General features: G+C 44.0%; 1 protein-coding gene across 2 annotated transcripts; it reads left to right on the top strand.

Moving 5' to 3' along the window:
- Positions 1-669: 669 nt before the first annotated feature.
- Positions 670-20028, top strand: BDNF (brain derived neurotrophic factor). 2 transcript variants are annotated; one of them, XM_030240820.2, is made up of 2 exons: positions 670-864; positions 18510-20028. In XM_030240820.2, exon 2 carries the CDS (start codon positions 18531-18533, stop codon positions 19269-19271), a length of 741 nt encoding a protein of 246 aa, XP_030096680.1. In that variant the 5' UTR covers positions 670-864; positions 18510-18530; the 3' UTR covers positions 19272-20028. The 2 variants fall into 2 exon arrangements, with proteins under 2 accessions (XP_030096680.1, XP_030096679.1); XM_030240819.2 differs by lacking the exon at positions 670-864 and adding an exon at positions 1589-1718.
- The last annotated feature ends 4525 nt before the right edge of the window (positions 20029-24553 follow it).

Genomic DNA, 24553 nt, shown 5'->3' with positions numbered 1-24553 from the left:
TTTCCACTATCAATAATTTACTGTGCTCGCTGCACGCGCAGGAGGAGGAGGAGGAGATGGATAAACAGATTTTTGTCAGGGGGTAAAGGATGCTCCCCGCGGGCGGCCGGGCAGAGCCGAACCGCCCGTTCCGCCCGACATCTTCGGGCTCCGCGCTCGGCCCCGACTCCACCGGCGGGCGCTGATACGACGGGCGGCCCCGCTGTCGGTCCCGGTGCCGGTCCCGTCCCGGTCCCGGGCTGGGCAGAGCCGCCTCGGGACCGCCGGGACTGAGCTCCCGCTGGGCGCCTGCAGAAAGTCACCGGTGTAACGTTACCTGGGGCGCTCATTAATAAGCAATGCCTGTTATTATCTTGATTGCATTCTTAATAGGCGAACTACGGAGAGGTCAGCGCGGGAGCGATATTTAAATGGATTGGGCTTGCTTAATACCCGGCGGAGTAAACCAATATCCCGCCGCGGGCGGACCGACACCCCCCCCCCGCCCCGCTCGGGAAGCGCCGGGGGAGCGGAGCGGAGCGAAGCGGGGCCGGGCGGGCGGGGCGGGGGCGGTGGCGGGGCCGGGAGGCGGTGCGGAGACTCGGAGCGGGGCAGCGCGGTGCCTACGGCCGCCGCAGCCGCCGGCCGGGGGCGAAGCCGCTCGGCGAGGAGAAGGCGGCGGGGCTGGGCCGGGAGGCTCCGGCTGCGCGGCGGGAGCGTGGGATCCGGCCGCGCTGCCCTCCCGCCCCTCATAAAGCTTTGATGAGACACTTGAGACGCCGCCTGTGTTGCCGAGGCGGCGGGAGGCGGTCGGTGGGACTGGGCGCCCGGGAGAGGATGTAACTTCCCGGAGGGGACCCGGACAGGCTTTGTGTGGACGACAAGGTACGCGGCGCCCCGCCGGGAAACTTAAGGGGCCGGGGGCAGGGGGTGCGGGCGGCCGGCGACAGGCGTCGGGGAGCAGTAAGGGCGGGCGAGGGCCGGCGCGCCCTGCGCCCCTTTGTTCCCGCACCTGTCAGTGCGGCCGGTGCCCGGCGGGGCTTTGGCCGGGGCGGGCGGGAGCGGGAGCGCGCTGCCGGCGGTGCGGGGCCAGCGAAGCGCGGGGCCCGGCGGCGCTTCCCCGACGGCGGCGGACGCCCGGCGCGGGGCGCGGCGGGGCACCTCGAGCGGCGGGGCGCGCCCCCTGGCGGCGGGCGCGCGGCGGGGCGGCGGCTCGGCCTCCTCCCTCCGTGCGCGGCGGCGGCGGCGACGGGGCCCGGCCGTGACGGGGCAGCGGCGGGGCCGGAGGGCGGTGGCAGCGGGGCCTGGGGGCGGCAGCGGCGGCGGGGCCCGGCCGTGGTGCGACAGCGGCGGGGCCCGGCTGTGGGGCCGGAGCGGCGGGGCCCGGCCGTAGGGCGGGCGGCGCGGAGTAGCCGGGGTGCGGGGTGGGCCGGGTGCCGTCAGGGAGGGGCGCGATGCACTTGTTGAAGCTGGACCGTCGCTGGAATGTGAAGCATGCCCGTCACCGTCTCCGGAAGCCGGTGCCGCGGGCGCCTGCTCCTCCGCCCGTCCCCTTGCAGCATCCGCGGGCGCGGGCAGCCCGCCGGTGCCGCCGGCTGCGAGGGGAAGGCAGGGCGGCGCACGGAGCGGCCGGAGGTGTCGGTTCGGGAAGGAGCGGCGACTAGCCTCGACCCCCCCGCTGTGGATTCGTATCGGGGTCAGGCACGCCCGCACCCAGGAAAAAACCCTGGGCTTACATGGTAAATTTGTTCAGTAGAGGTTTAATTAATACTTTGGGAACCTTGTGCCGTCCCACAGATTTATTCTTTTTTTTTTTTTTTCCCCTAGTATTAAAAGCATGAGGTGTCACAGCTGTGGGCAACGCTTGCTTTACTTGGTTGTTTTTAAGAGGTGCTGTTGGTGTCTTGGTTTGTACATTCCAGTTAAGATCTGTCCTTTTCCTCTCAGTTTATTGTAGTTTGCTCTTCTGAGGTTATGCAAGATCAATAGTCATTACTTATTTATGTTTCTAGTAACACAGTTCTAATGAATGCAAAGGATCTATCCTGGCAATGCATTTTTCTTCAGCCAGTATTTCTGTAATCTTTAATTCATGGTGATAAACAGATAAGATGAATTTCTTTGGTTGTCTACAGATACAAGCAAAGGGCTGGATAATGAGCCGCCTGCTTGTGGGCAGGAGGAACTTTCACAGCACCAAGTTTTAATGGCCTTTTGGTCACAAAAGTGAGAACTTTGCTCTGTTAACACGAGTGGCTGTCCTAAGTAAGACCTGCCTGCTCTTTTGTGTTGGGTAGCGCGTTTGTGTCAGTCGTGGGCTCTGCTTACAAGGCTGATTGCTGTCTGCAAGCCCTCATGTGAGAACTCCAGCCCAGTGATGGCCCTGAGTTGGTGTGGGGATGGAAGGATGTCAGCAGAGGGGATGCTCTTGGCGTCAGGCACGCTGCGGATCCCGTAGTTTGGCGTGTGAGAGGAGGCAGCAGCTGCCGGGGGATGCTGCGGCTTCCTGTGCGCAGCGTTCCAGGGCACTGGCTGTGTAAACAGAGCCGGGGAAGGGAGGAGACAGGCAGTGCTGTTCTGCAGGAATGAGTGCCGTCCCTCACCTGGGTCTCAGAGCAAAGCAGCGCCTCTTTTTCAACTCTAACATATCTATTTTCTGCTGTAGTACTACCACTAATGTTCAGCTTCACTGAACCTTGTCTGGGAAAACCCATTTGTAAGCAGTGCGCCTTCTGTTCAAGCTGCAAGTGCTCTCTGCTTTCTGGAACTGCTGGGTAGATCCTGTTGTTGTGTGGCTGTGAAATCAGGGTAAACCAGGTCAGAAAGATGAAGAGCATTTTATCTGAATAATCCAGATATAATGGTGGAGGAAGATGGGAAAGGACTTTTGTCTTGGACAGAGCAAGACTAAACTGAAAAAAAAGTGTAACTTCAGGCTGTTAAGCAGCAAGGCATTATGTTGTAACAGTAGTGCTTGGGAAGTACTGCAATATGCTGGAATTCTACAAAATGTAGTGCACAGATGCAAAGGTTTTTAAAGGCTTGTTAATATGTGAAAAAAAATACAGGGGAAAATAAGGTTCTGGGCTTTTGCTTAAAAGCTTTGTATGCATGATAGTGCTGAGCTGAAAGTGGCCGCACTTAAAAAGTCCTTGCAGTAGCTGAAGCATTTGTGCAACTCTTACTCTGCTGTTGCTGTAAGGAAAACCCATAAGCTGCACATTTTGTTCAGATAAGAATTCTCTCAGGGAGTGCACATATAAAAGCAGGTCACAAGAAACTTGGAATAAGGAGACCCTCTCAGCCCTTCTATGGGTAAGCACTGCATGAAGAGGAGAAACAAGTCACTCCACTGAGTGACTTGTGCAATAACTACGGTCCTATTAAAAAAAAACCAAGGTATTTATCATACCTGCCTTCCTGGTTTGTATAAAAGGCTGAAAAGTTCTTCTAACAATGTGCCCTGTGCCTACACTAGAAATCTCACATGAGGCATTGTGTGAATTGTTGGAGGCTCCACTAGAAGGATATGTGCTTTAATAGGTTAATTGCCAACTTGTCTTGACCTGTTTTCAAGCATATGTTGTGAGCACTTGGTTTCTTCTAAATAGCTGAAATGCTGCTTAATTGGGAAACTCTCAATCATTTCTTAGATCAGTTCATACGCTGGTATTCTTGGTAATCCTTAGTTGTAAACACCCTTTAAAAGGAAGCTTTTAAAGGTACTGAAGCTAAGCTGGTTTTGTGTGTTGCTGAAGTGAACTGTTAACCAATAACCTACTGTCTTCAGTTCCAGCAGGGAAGGTTCTTTAACAGCCCTTGAAAGCTGTGATAGCCCTTTAGGAAGCAGCACAGGTGTGCACTGAGTGAACTGCCTGGTACATGAGTTGGGATGGGGCTGGTAGGCTGTGCCCCTGTCTGTCAGCTCACAAATCTTACTGTCTTTTCTTATCCATCTACTATTCACTCTTACCTTTGGCTGCAGGCTCTTTGAGGCAGAGGTAGCCTTGCCTGTCTGCTCTTTCTGGTACCCAACAAGAACTCACCTTGTAACCGCCCTTGTAATACAAACAATAAATAACAGATTTTGCTGTGCAGTGCATATAGGCAATTCTGCCTTGGCACCCTAAATTTGCATGTTAACAATTCCAGGTGCTGAGCAGTCCAGGGAGGAACACTGTTTGCAGGAGTTGTCCATGTGGAACAGGGCAAACAGTCTTGTGTATGAAGTGTAGGTGATCTGTAGGGTGAGGCTCAGCCTTTTCTCCTTTTCAACATTCAGGACCTCACTGTAAGGCAGCTGTGGACTGGTGGAGTTCAACTGCTACACCCAACAGCAACAGTGAACACAAAACTGTCTGGAATACTGGAAATGCTGTGGGCATGACTGACCATGCAACAGTCTTACCAAAAAGAAAAAAAGCCAACCTCATCTCAGGTACAATGTCTGCCCTTTATAACCTGTGGACAGAGGTTGGCTGGGATGGTACTGGCCTGATGTGATTGTAATTCTTGGTAACACTGATACTGATACCAGGGGTACAGGAATGTCCCCTTACAGCATCATTTAGGCACCATGAATAGATCCAGCTGTCTAAAGACGAGTACCATGCACAACCAGAGGCAGCAAAAGGAAACTTCATTTAGTGATTTTTCATGCCCTGCTGACAGCTGCCATAAGGCTGCAGCAGTTGTATACTTTCCTTGGTAAGAATATTGTATTTTTCAGAGAAGTCATGTTCTGAAACCAGTTAATTAGGACAGTTATTTCTGGCCGTGGCATTTGTGGAGAACAGAAGGCACGATTGTTCTTATATTTGTTTCTCTGAGTCCTTTGATCGACTAGAAGCTCTCAATGCTTTACGCTATAAATTACCTAAATCCTTTGGCAGTTCATTTATTTTCTTGTGTACTTGTTTAGGAAAATGCAGAAATCCTTGTGACTCAGCTACAGACTACTATAAATTATGAAGAAATGGGGGAGGGGGTCACATTTCACGTTGGGAAAGGCAATTCTAGGAGGATGGAAGGATACTGGTTGCTAAATTTGAGATAAGCATCTTACAGTATCTCAAAATCTGAGCAGCTGCTGCCATCTAGAGATGCACGAACCACACAGGGTGCTCGGGCTGCCTCTGGCAAGGGAGCCTGCACCTTGAAAATGAGTCAGTCCCAGTCCTTACTCCCCAGTATAGATTTAATGTATGAGTGCAGATTCTTTTGGCCCTGTAATTGATGATTACCTGTGAATCCTGTTCTAATGAAGCAGGTAAGTAAGTTTTATACAGTCTTCCTTGTGTGGCTTAAGTAGGTAAGCAAAGAAGCATCACTTTCAGTAAAGCACTTGCTGATTTAATTTAGACTGCTCCTAAAGAAGTTTTTTGCAAGTCAGATTTATAAGGGTTTGGTGCAGCTGCTGCTGAAGCTCCATAGCCTTTGTAAAGCCTACACCAATAATATGCAATGTAGAATTAGGATTTAAGGATTTGAGTTCAGTTGAAGGTTGCTTTGTTCCCTATCCCATCTTTGAAGTCTACTTGTTGGGGACTGTCCTTTAGTATATATTTGCTGGAATAGAAAAAAGTGATTTCCCCAATTGTATGAACCTAGCAGCCTTTAGACTGGTTTCACTAGATTAAGAATTTTCTAAATTTAAAAATTAAGTATCAAAGTTAAGTTGAATTATGTAGCTATTTATTACTATCTCAAATATGGCAACATAGAATACAGTAGTATCTGCTCCTTGTTTTTTTGTTTTGTACATCAAACTGCTATAACAGTTTCTTCCTCTGTATTTTAGAGAAAAGCCGTGCTCCCTACTTAATTGTTTCCTGATTACAGGAAAAATGAGCCTTTTTTACCCCCTGAACTCCTCATCTCATGCTCAGTTATTTCTGTTTGACTCTTAGAGACACAGTACGTTTTGGAACTTTTATAACTGCTAGCTCTCAGCTATCAAATGCCTACTGGAATAAGCAAACCAACACAACTAAACCTGGAGCTGATAACATCATCTCACAGAGCCCCAAAAATATGACCTGCTAGGTAATTGCATGTACTGTGTTACTTCCCAGGTGATGTTTTTTTACATTTCTTAATATATTTGAAGTCTGTCAGTGAGATTGGGATAAGAGCTTAATCCAAAACTTCTGAGGGAACAGAATTCTCCTGTGGGAAGCTGTGATGCAGGGATATTTGCCACAAGTCAGGAGGCAACTGCAAACTGCTTATACCATATCAGGGTGCGTGAGAATTGTAATAGCAAACTAGAGTTTGAAAAACTGTTCTTGGCTCACTGGAATTCCACATCAGCCTCAACCTTTCCGGTATGTGCACTGAGTTACAAGAAGGCCTTGCATGAATGCAGGAGGAATCTGGGAAAAAACTGAACTAGGCAAAACCTTGAGCAATATGCTCTTTATTAATTCAGCATGTAAAAGACTCAACCCAGAATCCTTTACTATATATCTTTTAAAAGTGAGTTAAACTTAATCTTGTGTGCATATTGTGCCTTATCTAATGTGATCTAAATCCTGTTTTTTTAAAAACTGTTCCTGGAGCAATCCTGTTTCATCTTGATCAAGAAATTAAAGGTTCTGATCTCTGGATTCCTTAGTCATTTACTTTTTAAGCTTGGTGCAACATCTAGTATCCATATGGTTTAGTTTATCCATCTTTACACTAGCCATGTAGAGTGTTCAGTACATGATACACTGAGAAGAAAAGAAATGAAATCTAAACTTTGTTGAAAAGCTGGATTAGTAAAGACAACCTCTGCCCTTAGTCATAGGTCTTAGTGTAGCACAGAAGTGTTGTGGGTACAGAGTTTGTGGTGATTGGGAGTGTTCACCTGTCCTGCCCAGCCTCATCCCCAACAGCTACAGCTGTGCAGGACAGGTGAACACTATTAAAGGTAATGAGCTGTGGAGTTCCCAGGTGTGCTGACCAATCACCAAAGGGAGCAGAGGGCGCACCGGTGGAATCCATGCAAGATCAAGAGTATAAAAGGTTGTACTGAGGACCAATAAAAAGCAGATGGCTGGAGCCTTCTTTGGTGTTGGTTGTGGCTCCACTGTGTTTCTGACACAACAGTGTGTAGATGCTGTTGAGATGAGTGACAGTACTTGTTCTGAAGTATTTCTAGGTAATTCTGCCTTCTGGCTGCCTCCATTAAGACTTGGATCTTCTCTTCCTATTTACATTCCTTCTGAGTTGATAATCCAGTTTGACTGAGCTGTAAATGCTGAGAGAGAAATGCTGTTTGATATAATTTGTACTGAGAAAGCCACTGTGAGGAGGAAGCAAATTCAATAACAAGTTGGAGCTGGCAAGAGTGATTTAACCAGAACCCGTGCCAGGAAAGTGTGGTGAGCTATGAGTGTCCTTCTGAACACCATGACCACCCTTTATCTTTATAATGGGTTGAACCACAACTAGAAATAAACACATCTGAAGTTCTGCATTTTTGCTTTTCTAGATATAAACACTACCATTTATGTCAATGTCATGATTTTTTTGTTGTTGTCAGCTTGTCTTGTAGACTGGTGAAGGATTGTTTTTGTTTCATGGGAGGCAAAGAAGGACTCATGTCATTACAGCCACAGAGTATTTACTGTTGTGGCACTGGCAAATGGATGCCAATAAAATGGTGCAAAGTGAAGAAGCAGGTGCTTCTTTACATCTTCCACAGACATACAGAGTTTTTGACTAGAAAGAGATGTCTGGAAATGAGCTTTCCCCTTAAAGGCTAATGACTGGCACATGAATTTAAAACAAGGAATGAAGCTGCCTTCCTTGAAAGACTCATTTTACTCCTTTTTCTCTCTTGATTTTGCACTAATGATAAATTTCTGCTGTCCCCTGTGCAAAACTTTTTTGCCATTGTAACTGCAAAAGCAGGAGCAATGTTACCAATGAACAAGGTTGTTGCAAAAGAATGAGTGAATTCCACGTGCCTCCATTTAAAAAAAAGGTAGAAGTAATATTTAAGAATAAGTTAGTTAGAAGTCTAAGCTTCTAAGAAGTCTACCTTTGAGAGTGACAAACCTGTAGGCAACATCTTGAAGTCAATAAACTTCAAGCATGAAGTCATATCACCTAGTTCTTAATCAATTTTGTCTAACTTGGAAATGGTTGTATATTTTTAACCTGCTCTGATTCCTGTAACTGTTACAAAATTTACAGACTCTTTTGCTTGGAAATACTGTAAATCATTTTCCCTGCCTTTAGCTAATGGAAGGACAGGTATGCAGTGAGACCTAGAAAACACAATGAATAACTTCCATATCTCCTTTGAATTAAACACTTAGGAGCAAGTCTTCAGTTGCAAAGCACCACTAGACCTTTTAGTATTCAAATTGTGCTCACTAGAAAATGGCTGCAGGGGAACTGCTGATATTGTGCATATTTTGTAATTTGTCGTGATCAGGCATACGTCAAAACACGACCCATAGTTTTTTTAAGGACAGCATTGAGCCGTTGGTATTTTAACATAAAGCTGGATCTGTGAATGTGCATTGGGAATAAAGATGACTGGAACTCAGTCATCTTTTTTCCTTTTAGTGCTGTGATGGTGATGGTGCTGCTACCCCTATTACAAGTAGGCATAACCTTGCTGTTCTCCATTTTATCTAAATTAAAGATGACCCTTGGTACTTGCAAAGCTACTTGGTTTTTGTTTGTAGGGCTGGTAAATACCTGCTTGTGCAATTCTTTATTCCCTATTCTTTATGGGAACAGGTCTTCCCCAAATTTCACAACAAGTTTGCTGCAGGTAAAAGCAGTCTCTGGTCTCGATGAGATAGGAACTTGTGTTGCATTTCAAATCTAACTTAGAGGTTTTAATGGTGAAGAATATTTGTATTTTAAACCTAGTTTTGTTTTCCTTGTTGCTCTTTGTTATGTAGTGCTCGAGCCTCCAAATTGGAAGCATGAGGCTAAAAGCTGAAAAATGCAAGCAGAAACAAAGAGCCATATGGCAATAGCAGGAGTTTCTGCCACCCCACCTTAGGCTCGTGACAACATGCCCTATAGTTAACCTCCAGTCAGGAACTAATAATGACACAGATGGAAGTGAGCTAGCATATGTATTCAAAGTACTACCCCTAAGGTTTTAATCAGCATCTTTCTGTGTCAGGCATCTAAACTGCCGTGGAGAGATTAGCAAAATAGGCCTGTGGTACACGTGGTAAAGGCAGCTTTGTGTAGTGGCTGAATTGAGGGGTTTTGAGCAAGAGCTCCCCTGTTCTCCTCTGTTTCAGCAGTGACTTGCTGCGATCTGGGGTAAAATGTTTAAAATACTTGTGGGCTTTAGGCTACCCAGAGGCAAAACAGTTTCTGATGCAGTTCCTTCTCACCTAAGGATGTTGGGATTCAGTGTTTGCAAGCACTTTGGAGGCTTTGATAGCACATTCTCCAAAAAGCGTTGTACAATTGGAGAGTCACAACAGCTTTAGTACCAGATTTCTTAGCTTTGGCAACTTCTTCTCCTCTCTGTCACTACTAATTATCTCTGGTGTGACATTTTTGATTTTGATTTTGAATAGGATGGTGACTTCTACAGCTATTCTGTTATGTTGTGGAGATGTTTGGGAGAGGGAGAATACTTGGCTGTTTCCAAGACTAATTGTGTAATTTATTGTTTCTTGCTTTAACTTTCTCTTTCCTCCCCCACCCCCAGCTATTAGAAGAGAAGCTGTCCTTCCCTGCAGCATAGTGGGATCTGCTTACATGAAGGGACAGGTATTGAAGTTTTTCTAGAGACGTGTTTATTTAAAGACTGAAATCTCATATACAAACCTACCCTTCGGAGCTTAAGGGCTCTTACAGTGAGAACAGTGCTTTGCTGACAGCAAAGCCACTTTCTTCAGTGGGGGATTATGCATGAAATGGGACACCCAAGTGAGGAAGATTAGGTGGTGTTGGGCTGGATTTTGCATACTTCTCTTTATAGACGTGTCCAGGCTGTTTATGTGCTTATCAGTGAGGGAAGAGAAGAGCTAGCCTGCGCACCTAGAACGGTTTTTTCCTTTCTCATTAAACTGTGTTACCAAATATCCATGTATCCCTCAGGAGTCCTGAGGAAGCTGCTTTGCTGGAACCTATCACATTTTGTTCTGATACAGCTATTAGCTATAGTTTAGGTTGTGACCCAATCTGATTTTCTGACCACATAAATACTGGTCACCTTTGCAACTGGTATAAATCTATGAATGAAACACTGTGGATTTATACCAGGCAGGGATCGTGTCCACTAGATTAGGTCCACTGGAACTTACTGCTTCAAGGAGCTTCCATAATTTTTGTGGATATAATTCCCCATGATGCCACAATCTGGTATATCTGGTGGCAAGTATGAAAAGTCAGGAACCATGTAGCCTCTTTTTTAATTAGGAAAGGGAAGGTTCCAATGTCTGTTTAATTCACAGAAATCACAGTGTAACACTCCTTGGTGAAAGAAATTACACCATTATACAGCTGGGAGAATGCAGGAGTTGGATAAATTAATTTTTCCTGTAAGACTGCAGGGAGTGGCTTTTTTTCTATATATTCCATTAAATGTTTGTACCTTGAGCGGTACAACTAATGAAGACTGTTTTCAAACCTTTGCATCCATGCCAGATGTACCATCCTCACTCCTCCTAGGGATTCCAAACCCTTTCCCTCAGTGGAGCTTGTATAATGAAAGGGAAAATATAGTGGTGTAAGTCCATAAGCCTATACACTGGATGGAGGAGGAGAACAGCTCATTTGGGTCACTCTCAGGTGCTGGCATGCTGGTTATACAAGGTGACCCTGTGTATCCCTCTGCTGAATCTGGCTGAAGTTGGCCCCCAGATTTTTAAAATAGATTAGGGATAGAGTACCAGCCATAGGAAGTGCAGAAGTCTTGTTTCAACATGAAACCACTTAAAAGGTGGGGGGAAAAAAAGCTGAAAATTATAATGCTTTGAAATCTGTGGGAAGCTGTATTGTCATTGTAAAATATCATTGGTGAAAGAGCACTTCTTGCCAAAGTGTTTTCAGTACAGTTATGTTAGCATACTGACATAATTTTCCAGTAGTGTTATCTCCAAAGATAAAGCTGTTGTCACAGCAAGACACATGCAGGTCTGGCTGCCCAGTGCAATAAGCAAATCCTTATATCCTTATACAAATCCTCATTATTCTGTTAACATTGAGGTGAAATCTGCATACCTACAGATTTCTACTTCTGCTGTGGTTCTGCTCCGTGTAACTTTGGACTTGAATACTCCCAGGAAGTGCTGTGGTACCTCAGAGTAAGCTTTTCTTCCCTGCCTTGTGTACGGAAATTATTTCCATGGAGATGCTGTGCTGACAGCTGGACTGAGCATGTGTCAGGAAAAATCCACACACAAGGGCAGACAGCCAAAAGATGACTGAAACTCCACTAGCAAATGCAGGAGAACTGTTAATACCTGTCAGGGCTCTCACAACAAGCAGTTCTGGTTCATGCACATCACAATGTACAGCTGCATTTCAAGTACTGGCTATGGCTAAAAGTGAGGCATTGTCTTACATTGGTGCCACACACAGTCAGGGTCTCCGCAAGGGTAAGAGTCTTGCAACAAGCAGGAATAGCCTTTGCTCTCCTCTCCTCACCCTGGTGAAAGCACTGCCTGCCCAAACGACTGGTTACTGCTCCATCTGATCATCATGATTTTTAACCATTTCTTTTCTTTGGCAAGTCTTCACTTTCGTTCCTCTTGGGTGCCTAATGTTCTGTAGGTCCTAGGAAGCTGCTACTTGCAGCCAAACTGATGCATGTGTGGGATGCTTCACATGTTGTTCAATAGTTTGTAGCACTCTGAGATCCAGGCTCAACTGGTGCAGGAACTCCTGGGTTGTTCCAAGGTGCTGGGCACATGTCACTGTTCAAGGGATCCAACTTGTGCTAGATTGCACAACATGGTCTGTTCTGTTCCTGCTTCTGGGTGCCAATTATCCTTGACTCCTCTGTGAGCTTCATGTGTGTACTTGGCAGAATAGCTTAGTCCTGTGATGATTCAGTGCAGCATTTCATACCAAAGAACCCTAGTGAAACAGAAGACAAACTACAGATGCTGCTCAAAGGTCTGAGGTTCTGCCTTAATGCTCTTTTGCACACAGGTTGAATTAGCATTTTTATAAAGCTCTAGTGGCCATTGAAGCAAAATATTTTAGAGAACTGTAATTTCCTGCCCCCATGGAGGGGGCATCTTGGCATGGAGTAATTAATGGATTGGTTTCATGGGAGGGGAGTATGTACCCTATTCTATAGGTGAACCTTCCTTTCACAGAGCTTGCTTTAATGTTACTTCTGAATGACCACAGTAATGTCATGAACATACCTTGATGTATACTCTAAAGAGATAAATGCAGATTTCTGAAGTCAGTTTTGAAATTGGAATTTGCTAATGCACATATTTTTGGGCTTTGAGTATCATCCCTACTGTACAGTATTTGTGACATAGGAATAGATGTGCAGCATGTTACTCTACCCATGGTACTCTGAAAAGCAGAAATAAACCTGTTGGTAATGCTTTTATTTGTGGAGGACATTTCAGTGAATACCTTGGGATTTCAATGTGAAATCTTGCCAAAAAATGTTGTGGTAAAGCATATTGTGTTTGATGGGAATGGTGGCACACACAGGCTCCTTTGGGAGCTGAGTTTCTTTGAGTACAACTGCAATCACAGCTTCCTGTGGTTTGAGTACCCCAAGTGTGGTATGCTGCAATGAACAGTTGCAAAGGCAGTGTGTCACTGGATCAATCATCAGTTCCCATTATCACATCTTTAAAAAGTGCACATCTTGTCTAAAGTTGTCTCTCTGAAAATATATGATACCATCTGTGAATCTGGTCTGTTTCTTCGCTTGTGCATATTGTCAAAACTCATCCTTCCTGTTTACTGGTATGGGCAGACTGGGTCTGAGTGTGTCCAACAGAGATCCTGCTGGGAACACCTTGCGGTCCTGCACTTAGCCAATTTAAATGCAATTAAGAGTGTTTGCAATGAATCTGCTCTGTACGCATTAAAGCAGCTGAATTCTCGCTCAGTGAGCGTTTGAGGTCTGCTTGAGTGTCTAGGAAGGTATGAGCTAAGTCTGTAGGAAACTCTGATACGTGGCTCTGTGAAGGATCAGGACTGTGATGTCATGGGGTTATTATTTTGCCATTATTTTCTTTGGGTGCTTTCTCACCTCTGGTTGTCAGAAGCTGTGATTCCTGTATGTTTTGAGCAGAGAGTCCAATAAAACCTTGGAACCCCACAAAAAATACCTTATATTCCTTTAGACCGATGCATGCTTTTCCAGAGCCAATATAGACATTGCTTGAGTTTCTTTGCTCTCAGAAGCTGTACCGCAGACAGTATTTAGCAACATAAGATGAAAGTAAATTTCTCATGCTAAAAGTTCTAGTTAAAGTTAACACTGTTTGTAAATTTTCTTGCTGTTTACCTTGAACTACAAAATACTTCATAGTCTCTGTATCTCTGGCATTAAGACTAAGTAGATTTCATTACCTCAGGGAAAACCAACATGAGAATAAAAATAAAATAGGTTTATTCTTCCTGACAAGAAGCACCAACTTAGAAGAATACAAATTGAATATGGGTGTGCATGTATATATATTGGGGGATGGGTGCTTTATTTGGAGTAATAAAATGTAATTATATACTTTGCTGCATAAATAGCCTTGAGGATAAGTTGAGTGTGTCAGACATCCAGTTATGCATGTGATAAAGGGTAATACTATTTGTTCTCAGTACATTTAGTCTTTGCAAATCATGTGCTGACACGCATCCTATTTTGATATCCGTTCACACACTCTGGTAATGATGCATAAAGCAGAAACTCATGCCTGTGGCATTCAGTAGGGTTTAGTAAATTGAACTTTTGTGTAAAGATCTTAGAAAATGGCAAAGCACAAAACGAATGTCACTTGCTGCTAATTTTATCTTCCTTCACGCAATCCTTTCTGGAGATTAAAGCATGAATATATTCACTACTGGAAGTTATTTCAACTCACATGGCACATATTGGGATGCAGGAGAGCAAGTACATGGTCACAGCTATTCCTTAGGTCCCTCTGCTGAAATGTAACCTGTTAAGCTGCTGGATTTCTGCTTAAAATACCTAAAAGTAATGAAATAAAACAATTACCTGATGAATCTTCATTAAATACAAATACTGAAATAAATAGTATAGCAAGGTAATTGACTGCATATGTAAAATAGCTGTAACTAATTGACATGACCTTCATTTAATGAGCCTGCTTCCCATTAGTGGAGATGCCTGCCACAATTCTGTCCTTACTCTAGCTGTAACTGTTGGACTTTATTGGGCTGTGAAGTAGGTCACATCATCCTGAGATCCACTCCAGTGGGTGACCTCTTTTTATTGCTCCAGCTTCACTGTGCTGCATGAAAGCAGAGGGGACATTTTGTGGCCATTAGAATGGACAGTGTTTCCAAAGCTAGTCTCAAATGTGATTTCGGATGGACACACCTTATGTCCCGAGGGAGCAGCTTAAGGCTCTCAGGGAGGCTGGTATGTATCTGTGTTGTACATGTTAGTGGGTGTTCAGTGCCTGGGACAACAACTGGACCAAGATCTCTTCTCCTAGAGAGGTCTGCAATCTTCGATGCCCAGAGGTGTAGCTGAACAGGAGTGCAGAAGGGTTGCAGCCTTTATTGTTTCTAGAAGGTGTGGTGTAGAGACCTGAATCTCCTACACCTGAGAAGGGAGGGAAAATGGGTGTATTGTAGGACTAGAGAGTGATGTTGTGACATCAGTGGTTTTTTTGTTTTTTTTTTAATTGTGTGTTTCTGCGTGCACATCCTACTACAAGTAGTCATGGCTACCCTGTTAGTCTGGCATGCAGATGTATTGATGCCCTCAGAACATGCATTATCAGCCAGGTTGCTCCAGTGGTGAGCCTCTATGGGGGATGGTGGCTCAGTCTACCAGCATAGATGTACACAAAAATGCTGGGGCATGTCCATGCAAGGCCGCTCCCTGGTGGCTGTGCCCAGCACAGAAAGCATCAATACCACTCTTGGTAGTAGCAGGCTGGGAAAATAGGAAAATAGTTTTCTCCCGTGTTCCCAGCCCAGTCCACCTTCCACAGAGGGCGGCACACTGACTGGCTCATAATCAGGATGTGCACAATATGTTAATGTTTAGGGCTTACGAGACAATGTAACGGGACAGGCAGTATCTTAAATCTTTGCAAAATAGTGAAGGTTCAGTGTTTGGAGAACAGAGAGGAAGAAGACTGGAAGCTGCCACCCAAAGTGTTCCAGTGACCTTATTGGTGCTACATTGGGATATTAGTCCTGCCAGGCACCCAGGAAAAAACTCTTCAGCCATTCTCCTCTGCTACAGCTGAGCAGAGGAGGGGAAAGGAAACTCAGAGGGGCTCAGGAGTTGAGGTAAGGATTGGGAAGAAATACTTTAAGGGCAAAATAGGCTCAAAACTTAAAAGGTATTTTAAAAACACTTTTGTAGCTGGCTTATTCCCTCCTCATCAAAAAATCAAGCCAGGTAAAACCAACACAGATGCATTCGTGTGTCAGTTCAACAATAGCTGAAAGGTTGTGGGATTCTACCCGTGACATGAGATACGTTATTCTGCTACAGCCTGTTAAACAAGTTGATTTTTAGAAACTGCTAATACAAATTGCTATGGTCTCTAAAATGAAGATATTTCCCAGGTGATAAAATACTACACCCTTGTATTAAATCACTTGATATAATTTTGCTGCCAAAGATGATGACTCTGTATAGTGCTCAAGTCGCTGTCAAGATAGAGAGAAGAATGTTTTTACATCTTACTTCTGGAGTTCGGCTTAGTCTGGGGCTCACTTGCAGGGCAGTAGAAGTTTCATCTGTGGTTTCTTGCCGGCAATATGTGCTGCTAAAACTTACTTTGACATGCTCTTCTACAGTTTTCAATGGGAGGAAAAGGATTGGATTTTAAGCAGTGTATCATCAGGATGTTATGTGGGTAATGCCTGTCTAAAAATTGTTGCTTTTCAGAGTCTAGTTGTACACAATTTCTTGCAGCTTATTGTGAGTGAAGCTGCCCAGCCTCTGTTCTGTTCTCTCTCCGTGTAAGGTGAACAGCGCAGTGACAGTGGTGAAGGATGTGGCCTGCTTCAGGGTTCTTCGCTTTGTTCACCTGTCTAGCTTGAAAAGCACAGATCAGCTCCAGCTGGTGTGCTTACCTGATGGGGCAAACTTCTCCCTGTTCTGTGCTTGTTTGGTGCCCCTTGTGCCCTCTCTTGTGCCCTTCATGCTCAGAGAGACTGTGTACCACAGAGTCAGGAGCTCGCCAGGACCTCTTGGCACTGCTTCCATAAAAAGAACAGGAACTTGGTTAGGAGCCAGAAGATCTGTTTTCTGTTCATTGCTCTGGTGGCCACAGAGTGTGATGTGAGTGTTTGGGGTTCTTTTCATTTTAGGTTTTATATTAAACAATTCTCTGAAGAGAGAGTGTATAAATATTATTTTTCTGTTCCACTGGCTCTACATTTGTATGTTAGCTGAGCCACCCACCTTCAAGACAAGAAGAGTTGTTTTGTCTCTCATTTGGTAAAGGAAGACTAGCAATCTTTTTCCTTCTTTTGTAAATCACCTCTGTAATGCCTCTTTTCCTCCCCTTTGAGGAAGAAATCTGATACTCCCTGTAGAATGTTTTAAAAATCCCAACAGGAAAAAAACTGCAAAATATTAATGTTCTGCATGGTTAGAGCAAACACTATATTCCTGTGAGTCACAGATGTCAGGTTTGTTTAATCTTAATAAATCTATGCCACAACAACACTATTAAACAGGAAGAGGGATGGAGGGATGGAAGAAGAGTTATGCTGGGTTAGAAAGGATTCTTGGCCAAAATCTTGTTTAGTGGGGGTGTGGAGATGAGGGGGGCATGGACATAAACCTGAACACTTCCCACCCTGTCTTCATTAAGTACATTTTGGGCATTGCCTTTCTAGTGCACATTTCATTTTATTTGTATGTTTTATGATAAATTGCCTTTCCATGTTAAGTCATAAGAGTGCTCATTTCCCACAGTACATTTGCTGGAGATAAAGTAAGTCTTTTTACATAGCACCCTGTTGGCAAACAGAAATAGCATACTTGGCAACATGTGTTGCCAAGTATGAGGTACTTCCAAATGAAGTTCAAAAGCTCTGAAACATGCATTAGCTGCTTTTTCAAAAATGTGAACAATGCCATTGCTTTCTAGCAAACAGAACTGGTGAGAAGAGGGATTGGAAGGGAAAAAATAACAACTGGTGTGGTAGATGTTGTAGTAGTGCTGGGGATCAGACAGAAGGCATAGCTCTGTGTCACTGCAGGATTTGGGGGTGCTTCTTGTAACAGGACTTACAGCATCTACTCTGAACTTGAGGAAACAATTTCTAGCCTGAGCAGCACTTGGGAAGGAGTTCATGTGAGCTCCCAGCGGTTGGGAGTCCTAACAGGAGTGAGCTGTGCTGATTCCAAGCCTGGTGAGGAATTGCCTTACCAGCTCTTCTCTCTGGTGCTCCCCCTCCCCTCTCAGTGAGGACAGAGATGAGCATGCACATAAACCCTTAACACGTGCCAGATTTTGGGGCAGAATGTGAGAGAAACAGGCCAACTGCTGTGTTTCAGCATGGCAGTAGGGCTGGTGATGCTGGGTTTCATGATGGCCCCTGGGCTCTAGCTAGGTGTGAATAACCTGAGAAACAGGTGCTGTGGGGCCCTGGAGAAGCACAGAGCAGTGGTTCTGCTGCTGTCACTTTAGTGTAGCTCTTCCCAGCTCTGTGTTCCAGCATGCCCTTTCCGTGCTGTTCACATGATGCAAAGATCTGTCCTGCTCAAGTTTACTGCTCCAGGCCATTTTCTTGTTCTGTATTTATGTATCTATACCTTCTATGTTTAGATGAGAAATTGACCTGCTGGGACCTCAGAATTGTATGGCTTCTTCATGTGTTTTCAAGATTGCTTTCAAAACACAAATGCAGTTTACCCTGGTGCTGCTCAGTAATTTTTTTTTTTTTTTTTTTTTTTTTGTGGGCAGAATGATGAACTATTTTCTGCCATAGAGAGATCCTCAAAATCAAGTATTTACATTTGCACTTGAAATGGAAGTCTTTCCTCTCACAGCTGTGGAGCTGTCTTTTATTGGTGAAATGTTGTATTGCTAAATAGCAGTTCTGTATTTGCTGTTACTTGGAATAGGTGTAATTGGTCAATAAATAAGGAATCTGTGTAGTATCTAACCTAATACTTATATTGAGTGATTTTAGCGTGTAAGAACCAAGTTGCTGAGATAAATGTTGCCTGTGCTGCAGCCTGTGCTTTTTCTGAAACTTTAGATTAAAGAACGCTCTTTAACAAGAGTGTGCATTATCACTGGTAATGAGTTGCATGCAGAACACCTCTGTAGAAAATGCACAGTCTTGTGACAAGTCAGGTGAATTTTTATTACTCCGAACTTTGTAAGTTAATTTATTTTTCTTGATTTTTACAGTTCCACCAAGTGAGAAGAGTGATGACCATCCTTTTCTTTACTATGGTTATCTCATACTTCACTTGCATGAAAGCTGCCCCAATGAAAGAAGCCAGTCTAAGAGGACAAGGCAGCTTGGCTTACCCAGGTCTCCGGACCCACGGGACTCTGGAGAGCATAAATGGGCCCAGTGCCGGTTCCAGGGGACTGACATCGTTGGCAGACACTTTTGAGCATGTCATAGAGGAGCTTCTAGACGAGGAGCAGGACGTCCAGCCCAGCGAGGGAAACAAGGATGCAGACTTGTACACATCCCGAGTGATGCTAAGCAGCCAAGTGCCTTTGGAACCCCCACTGCTGTTCCTGCTGGAGGAGTACAAAAACTACCTGGATGCCGCCAACATGTCCATGCGCGTGCGGCGCCACTCCGACCCCGCGCGCCGCGGGGAGCTGAGCGTCTGCGACAGCACCAGCGAGTGGGTGACGGCCGCCGAGAAAAAGACTGCGGTGGACATGTCCGGGGCCACCGTCACCGTCCTGGAGAAAGTCCCTGTGCCCAAAGGCCAGCTGAAGCAATACTTCTACGAGACCAAATGCAACCCCAAAGGGTACACAAAGGAGGGCTGCAGGGGCATAGACAAGAGGCACTGGAACTCGCAGTGCCGAACTACGCAGTCTTACGTGAGAGCTCTCACCATGGATAACAAAAAGAGAGTTGGCTGGCGCTTCATAAGGATAGACACTTCTTGTGTATGTACATTGACCATTAAAAGGGGAAGATAGTGGATTCGTGTTGTATAGATTATATTGAGACAAAATTATCTATTTGTATATATACATAACAGGGTAAATTATTCGGTAAAAAATAATTTTATGGACTGCATGTATGACTGAAGTTTATACAGTTCAGTGGTTACACAATCTATTTATTGAACATATCCATGACCTGAAGGGGAACAATAGTCATTTGCGCACAAGTTTAAACAAAGAAACAAACAAAAAAAAAAAACCACACCAAAAAAAAAAAGAAAATCAAGCAAACAGAAAAGTCTGCATTACATTCCTCCATAACATTGTGGTTTGTCGCCGTTGCCAAGAATTGAAAATATAAAAAATTTAAAAAAAAAAGGAATAAAATTGCATGCTGCTTCAATTGTGAATTAATGATAAACTGTCCTCTTTCAGAAAAATAAATTGAACCAAAACATTCTGTTTACATTTTAGACAGTATCTTTAGTCTGTTAGTATATATGTTTACTGCTTCTGACTTCTGATAGTTGAAATTAAAACAATGTCAAGGTGCTGTTGTCATAGTTTTACTGTTTCTCTTTTACTTTTCAACTCCCATCAGATTGAAAAACAAAAAAATCATTACCTTATTCTGGATTAGAAAAAAATTTGGTTTTTGTATGTCGTGAAGGTGTTTGCAATAGCAGTCCGACTACTGACAAAAAATAATAAAAAGAGGCAACTGAAAAAGAATGGTGATGTTCCACTTCACATTGTTGAACTTCAGGCTTAAAGGCAACACTTATTTAACTGTTTAGCAACATGCTTTTTTGGTTGTTGCGGGGGGGTGGTGGGGGTGGTGGTTTGTTGTTGTTGGGGGTTTTTTGGGTTTTTTTTTCTTTCTTTCTTTTTCAATTTTAAGTCTTTTGAGACATGCATTTGCTTATACCATGTTTGCTTGTGTTTGAGAATTTTTTTTTCCCTTTTCTCCTTCTGGAGGGACATTGGTTGTGATCTTTAAGTATTTCACTTACCATAGAACTGGAGCTTGTCATATAGAGAATATTCTATAGTGTTCAGAGCAATTATTTTCCTATAATAAAAGACTGTGCTTGGATCAAATGTCTTGGTGAAGCACGGTGAGAGTGTCACTAGAAAAAGGGTCTAGAAAAGAGGATGGAGGGTCTGAGATCAGGCTGGTTGTGGGGCTTTATAGCTTAGCCAGTTTGGGAACAAATAACAGTACTTTGGGCTGGCTGAGGCTGTCTCAGTTGCAGTCATTACTGAATGTGGCCCCGTACATTCTGTTAGAGAGCAAGAGCTTGGCCGTGTGTGTGGATTCCCTTCCCCTGCAGAGCATGCCAGCAGCCCCAGGCCTGCAGAATTGATGGGCAAACTCTGGGGCATCTTCGCCTGAAGGAGCCCTGTAAACCAGCTTGGAAATGGGACAGAGAGGAGCTACTTCCAGCAGAAAACAATTGGCATTGTGTTCGTGTGGCTCCACCTCTGCCGGCAGACTTACCCTGTGAAACAAATACTGGCACTAAAAAACCACTCTGGAAGCAAATGAGGAGCAAGTGCTGGAGGAGCTGGTTTAGTTTGCTCAGGTCTGAGGGATGTGTTCACTCTGTGCTCCCCCTCTCCTGACAGAAGTACTGCTAAAAAGGCAGGTTGTGAGGCTCAGAGCTGTGCACAGCACACTGACCACAGTGGGCTGAGCACTGAAATAGCTCCTTAGAAGGTCACTGGAGGCTCAGGCTATATTTGTAGTTCCTGGAGATAAAAAAATAGCTGAACAAGTAGGAGAATACTGCAAAATATAATCTGCTTCTGAATGCTGTAGAATCTTTGTCTGTTAAAACTCTGACTGGGCAAAGCTTTCAGAAATATTTTTGCCCCAGTAATGCTTAATGCTCTTTGAAGAGCATATTTAACACTGATTTTGTGTCATCACTGGCAGAAACCCATGCTGGAACCTAACAGACACTTTCACATCAGCGATTTCTTCTGCTTTGGGTAGAAGGGCAGCCCCTTCCTGAGGGCAACTAGTCTAGTGGTCATGTGCACACCAGACTGAGTGAGAAGAGAGGGCTGTGTGACCCACCTGAGCTTCAAACTTCAGCCTTCCCCACTGATTGTTGATGGGCATTTCCCACACAGGGAAAAAAAAAAATCCCAAAAAAACCCACCTTATTGAAATTCTCAAAACTTCATCTCGGATACTCTTCATGCAAATTAAATCATAGAATCAAAGACTTTTTTGTGTTGGAAGGGACCTTAAAGATCATTTTTATCGTGGGCAGGTACACCTTCCACCTGAGTATTTCACTCCCCTGGGGCCACACCTGTGTGTGTGTTGTAATTTGCACTGAGTAAAGCCAGCGTGACTCAGGAGCTGCTCTCAGCAGCACTCCTCACCTGCAGCAGAGAAGTGCTGTAATGCTGGCTCCTCAAAACAAGGGCTGGCTGCTGTGAAGGAAAAGATTATGCTGATGTGGGAATAACAAACAAATCACTCATCTAGACTGCAACAGATAGCTAGAATCTGACAGGAGTCTAATTCACATAAAGGAATCAAATAACTGCCAGTTCAAAGAAATTTCCAAAAAAGAAGTGTTAATGCCCAAATCATGCTAGAAATAAAGCTCGTTTATTCCCAGAGTTAACTGTGGCTATATCCTTTCCTTGTAAATCCTCAGCTGGCACAGTGAGGGGTGGTGCAGGTGTGGCAGAATGAGAGGAGTGAAATTGTGGCTTCAGAGGGGTGAACGACAGCCCACGGAGCTGGGGGCGCTGAGGGTGGAGCTGGGACCTCAGAGAACTGTGCCTGGTACCTGCACCAGAGTGATGCAGAGATTGTAGAGATGTGATTGAGAACATGCCAGCTCTGTGCTCAATAACTGATCAATAATTGATATTATTGACATTATTGATATTGGCAATTAACCTGGACAGCTGTGCCTGGTGCCTACACCAGAGCAATATTTCCCAGAACATGCCAGCTCTGTGCTCAATAACCAATTAATAATTGATGATATTGGCAATTAACCTGCAATAGTGATTGATAGATTGATATTATTGATACCTGCAGCCCCACAGCTCTGCCAGGCCTGACATTACACATCCATGCTCACAGGCTGGGCAGTTTCAGTTAACACAGAGACAGAAAGGGGAGGGTTGGTTTTCCTTCACATCACTTCATTAAACTCTTAATTAAACTTCATTAATTCTTGCTGTGGTCTTTTGGTGACAGAAGTATTCCAAGCATGTCAGCAAGCCTAGTGCTGTGTTAAAGGACTCTTGCAACTGTAAGTTCATGTCTGTGGCCTTGTTCTCCATTATTCATCTTGTGTAACATAAATATTTATTGTATATTTATATAATTTTATGGTTTTTTTGGGAAAATACTGAAATTGGCATTAAAATTTAAAAGCAACTGCATCATATTGTAAATATAACTGAGCTATATTTAAGTGTACTGATTAACATAATATATGTTTAACTAGAGTTTTTTATGTTTTTAAATATATTTTCGAAATACATATATATATAAAATGGGGTTTTTTGGGGGACCATGTGACTTTTCTCTAATTGTAAAACAAACTTGAGTTTTACTATAAATATGTGTGTTCTTTGTTTTAAAACAATTTTTACTCTGTTTTAGCAATAAAATCTCACTCGGAGGGCAGGTAGCCCCCTGTTTCATAGTTAGCATTGGGAGGGGAGGGATAGCAAGAATTTACTTCACTTGAAAGCTGGGGATACTTGCAGAATGATGCATTTCCATTTAATTCCAGCACAAAAGTCCTCATGAACTAAAAGCCCATGAATGACATATATATGGTTTTACTCAAGTATAAAATAAAGAGCCTAAGGGGGTGGGAGTTTCTAAGGGGATAAGTGACACATAAACTTAATAGCTACAGTCGTGTACCTGACTTTTAAATGGTTATTTTTAAATTTATATTTTAAATTTATATTTATATCCCCTGCACAGATTTATGACCCTACAGAGTACTAGGAGTGGGATTCCTTGGATTTAACACCTTGTTAGCATTTCTAAAATAATCTCTACTACAACTGCCAAGCCTGTATATTTAGTTATCCCATAGACCTTTAATAATCAATAAATCCTCACAATTAGTAGAAAATTTGCATGTAACTTAAGGAGGGGGGTGGGGGGTGTAGCACAAACCCAGACTCTCACCAAAAAACCTATTGTTGCAGATTTTTCAGGAACCCTGTACCAGCAGTATCTCACAAAAACTGAGGAAATTATGCGTCTGCAGATGGTCACTGATATTAAACACACCTTTGTGCACATTGCTTTTTTATTGTCACCCTCACATGGATGCTGCAGCCTTTGGAATGTGGATGAGCAGAGCTGCCCCTGCCTCTGCTTGGACCCTGCCTCCTTCCTGAGGCAGCACAAAGAATTTGCTTCAGCAATTAAATATGTCTTGATGGCATGGCATAGGTGCCTAGGGAATGGAATGCACACACTCAAAATACAGATTTGAGCTGCACAGGAAGATGCAGGTCTAACCATCCAGCCAGCCACTCTACTGAGTCCTAGCTCTGGAGGGGAAAACAAAGGTATTCCCATGGCTTTCTCACCTGGAGAAAAAAAAAAAAAAATCCATAGCTAGACTTTGAAATTACTCAGGAAAAAAAAAAAAAAAAAAGAAAGCAGTAAGAGAGGGGGAGGATGTTTATTTCAGTTTGTCCCAGGTGAGGCTCCTTCCCCTAATGAGGTCCTCATTGAGGAGACGCCTTCTGGCAGGTCAATTAAAATGAAAAAGTCATTGATGCACTTTTTTTGAGTAAATATAAAGAGCACTGACCTTATGAAGAAAATGGAATTTTAAAGTCAGAGACTGTCTATAGGTGGTGTTTCAGAATAGGAGGAGATTTTTTTTCCCCCCTGAACATTTTTTATACACAGAGTTTGTTTTTTTTAGAACAACTTGCTACCATTATGAGTACTCAGAGACTGTGGTGCTATAAACAGGGAATTAGGGGGATAGCTTTATTTTGATGCCTGTGGGAGATGGAATGGAGATAGCGCAAATGATCCTGCTTTTCCACACAAGATCTGGGTTCACCTGTGGAATTTGAAGTGCTTCTGGTATATCTTTCAATCTTTCAAATCCTGTTAGACAGTGGCAGAAAGCACTTGGAGACAAACTGCTCTTTGTCTCTACTGAGCCAGTGGCACAGAGCTGCAGGTTTTTGCTTTGCTGTGCAGTCTGTAGAACCTGGTGTGACCTGCTCCATCCTCCAGGCTGCAGTCCCACACGTGGAGCTGGATTTATCTAGGTCTGAAATGTCTCCTG

The sequence above is a fragment of the Serinus canaria genome, chromosome 5 (assembly GCF_022539315.1).
Source record: "Serinus canaria isolate serCan28SL12 chromosome 5, serCan2020, whole genome shotgun sequence".
Classification (NCBI taxonomy): domain Eukaryota; kingdom Metazoa; phylum Chordata; class Aves; order Passeriformes; family Fringillidae; genus Serinus; species Serinus canaria.
The sequence above is the reverse complement of the archived record's forward strand: the minus strand, read 5'-3'. Positions and strand labels throughout refer to the sequence as shown.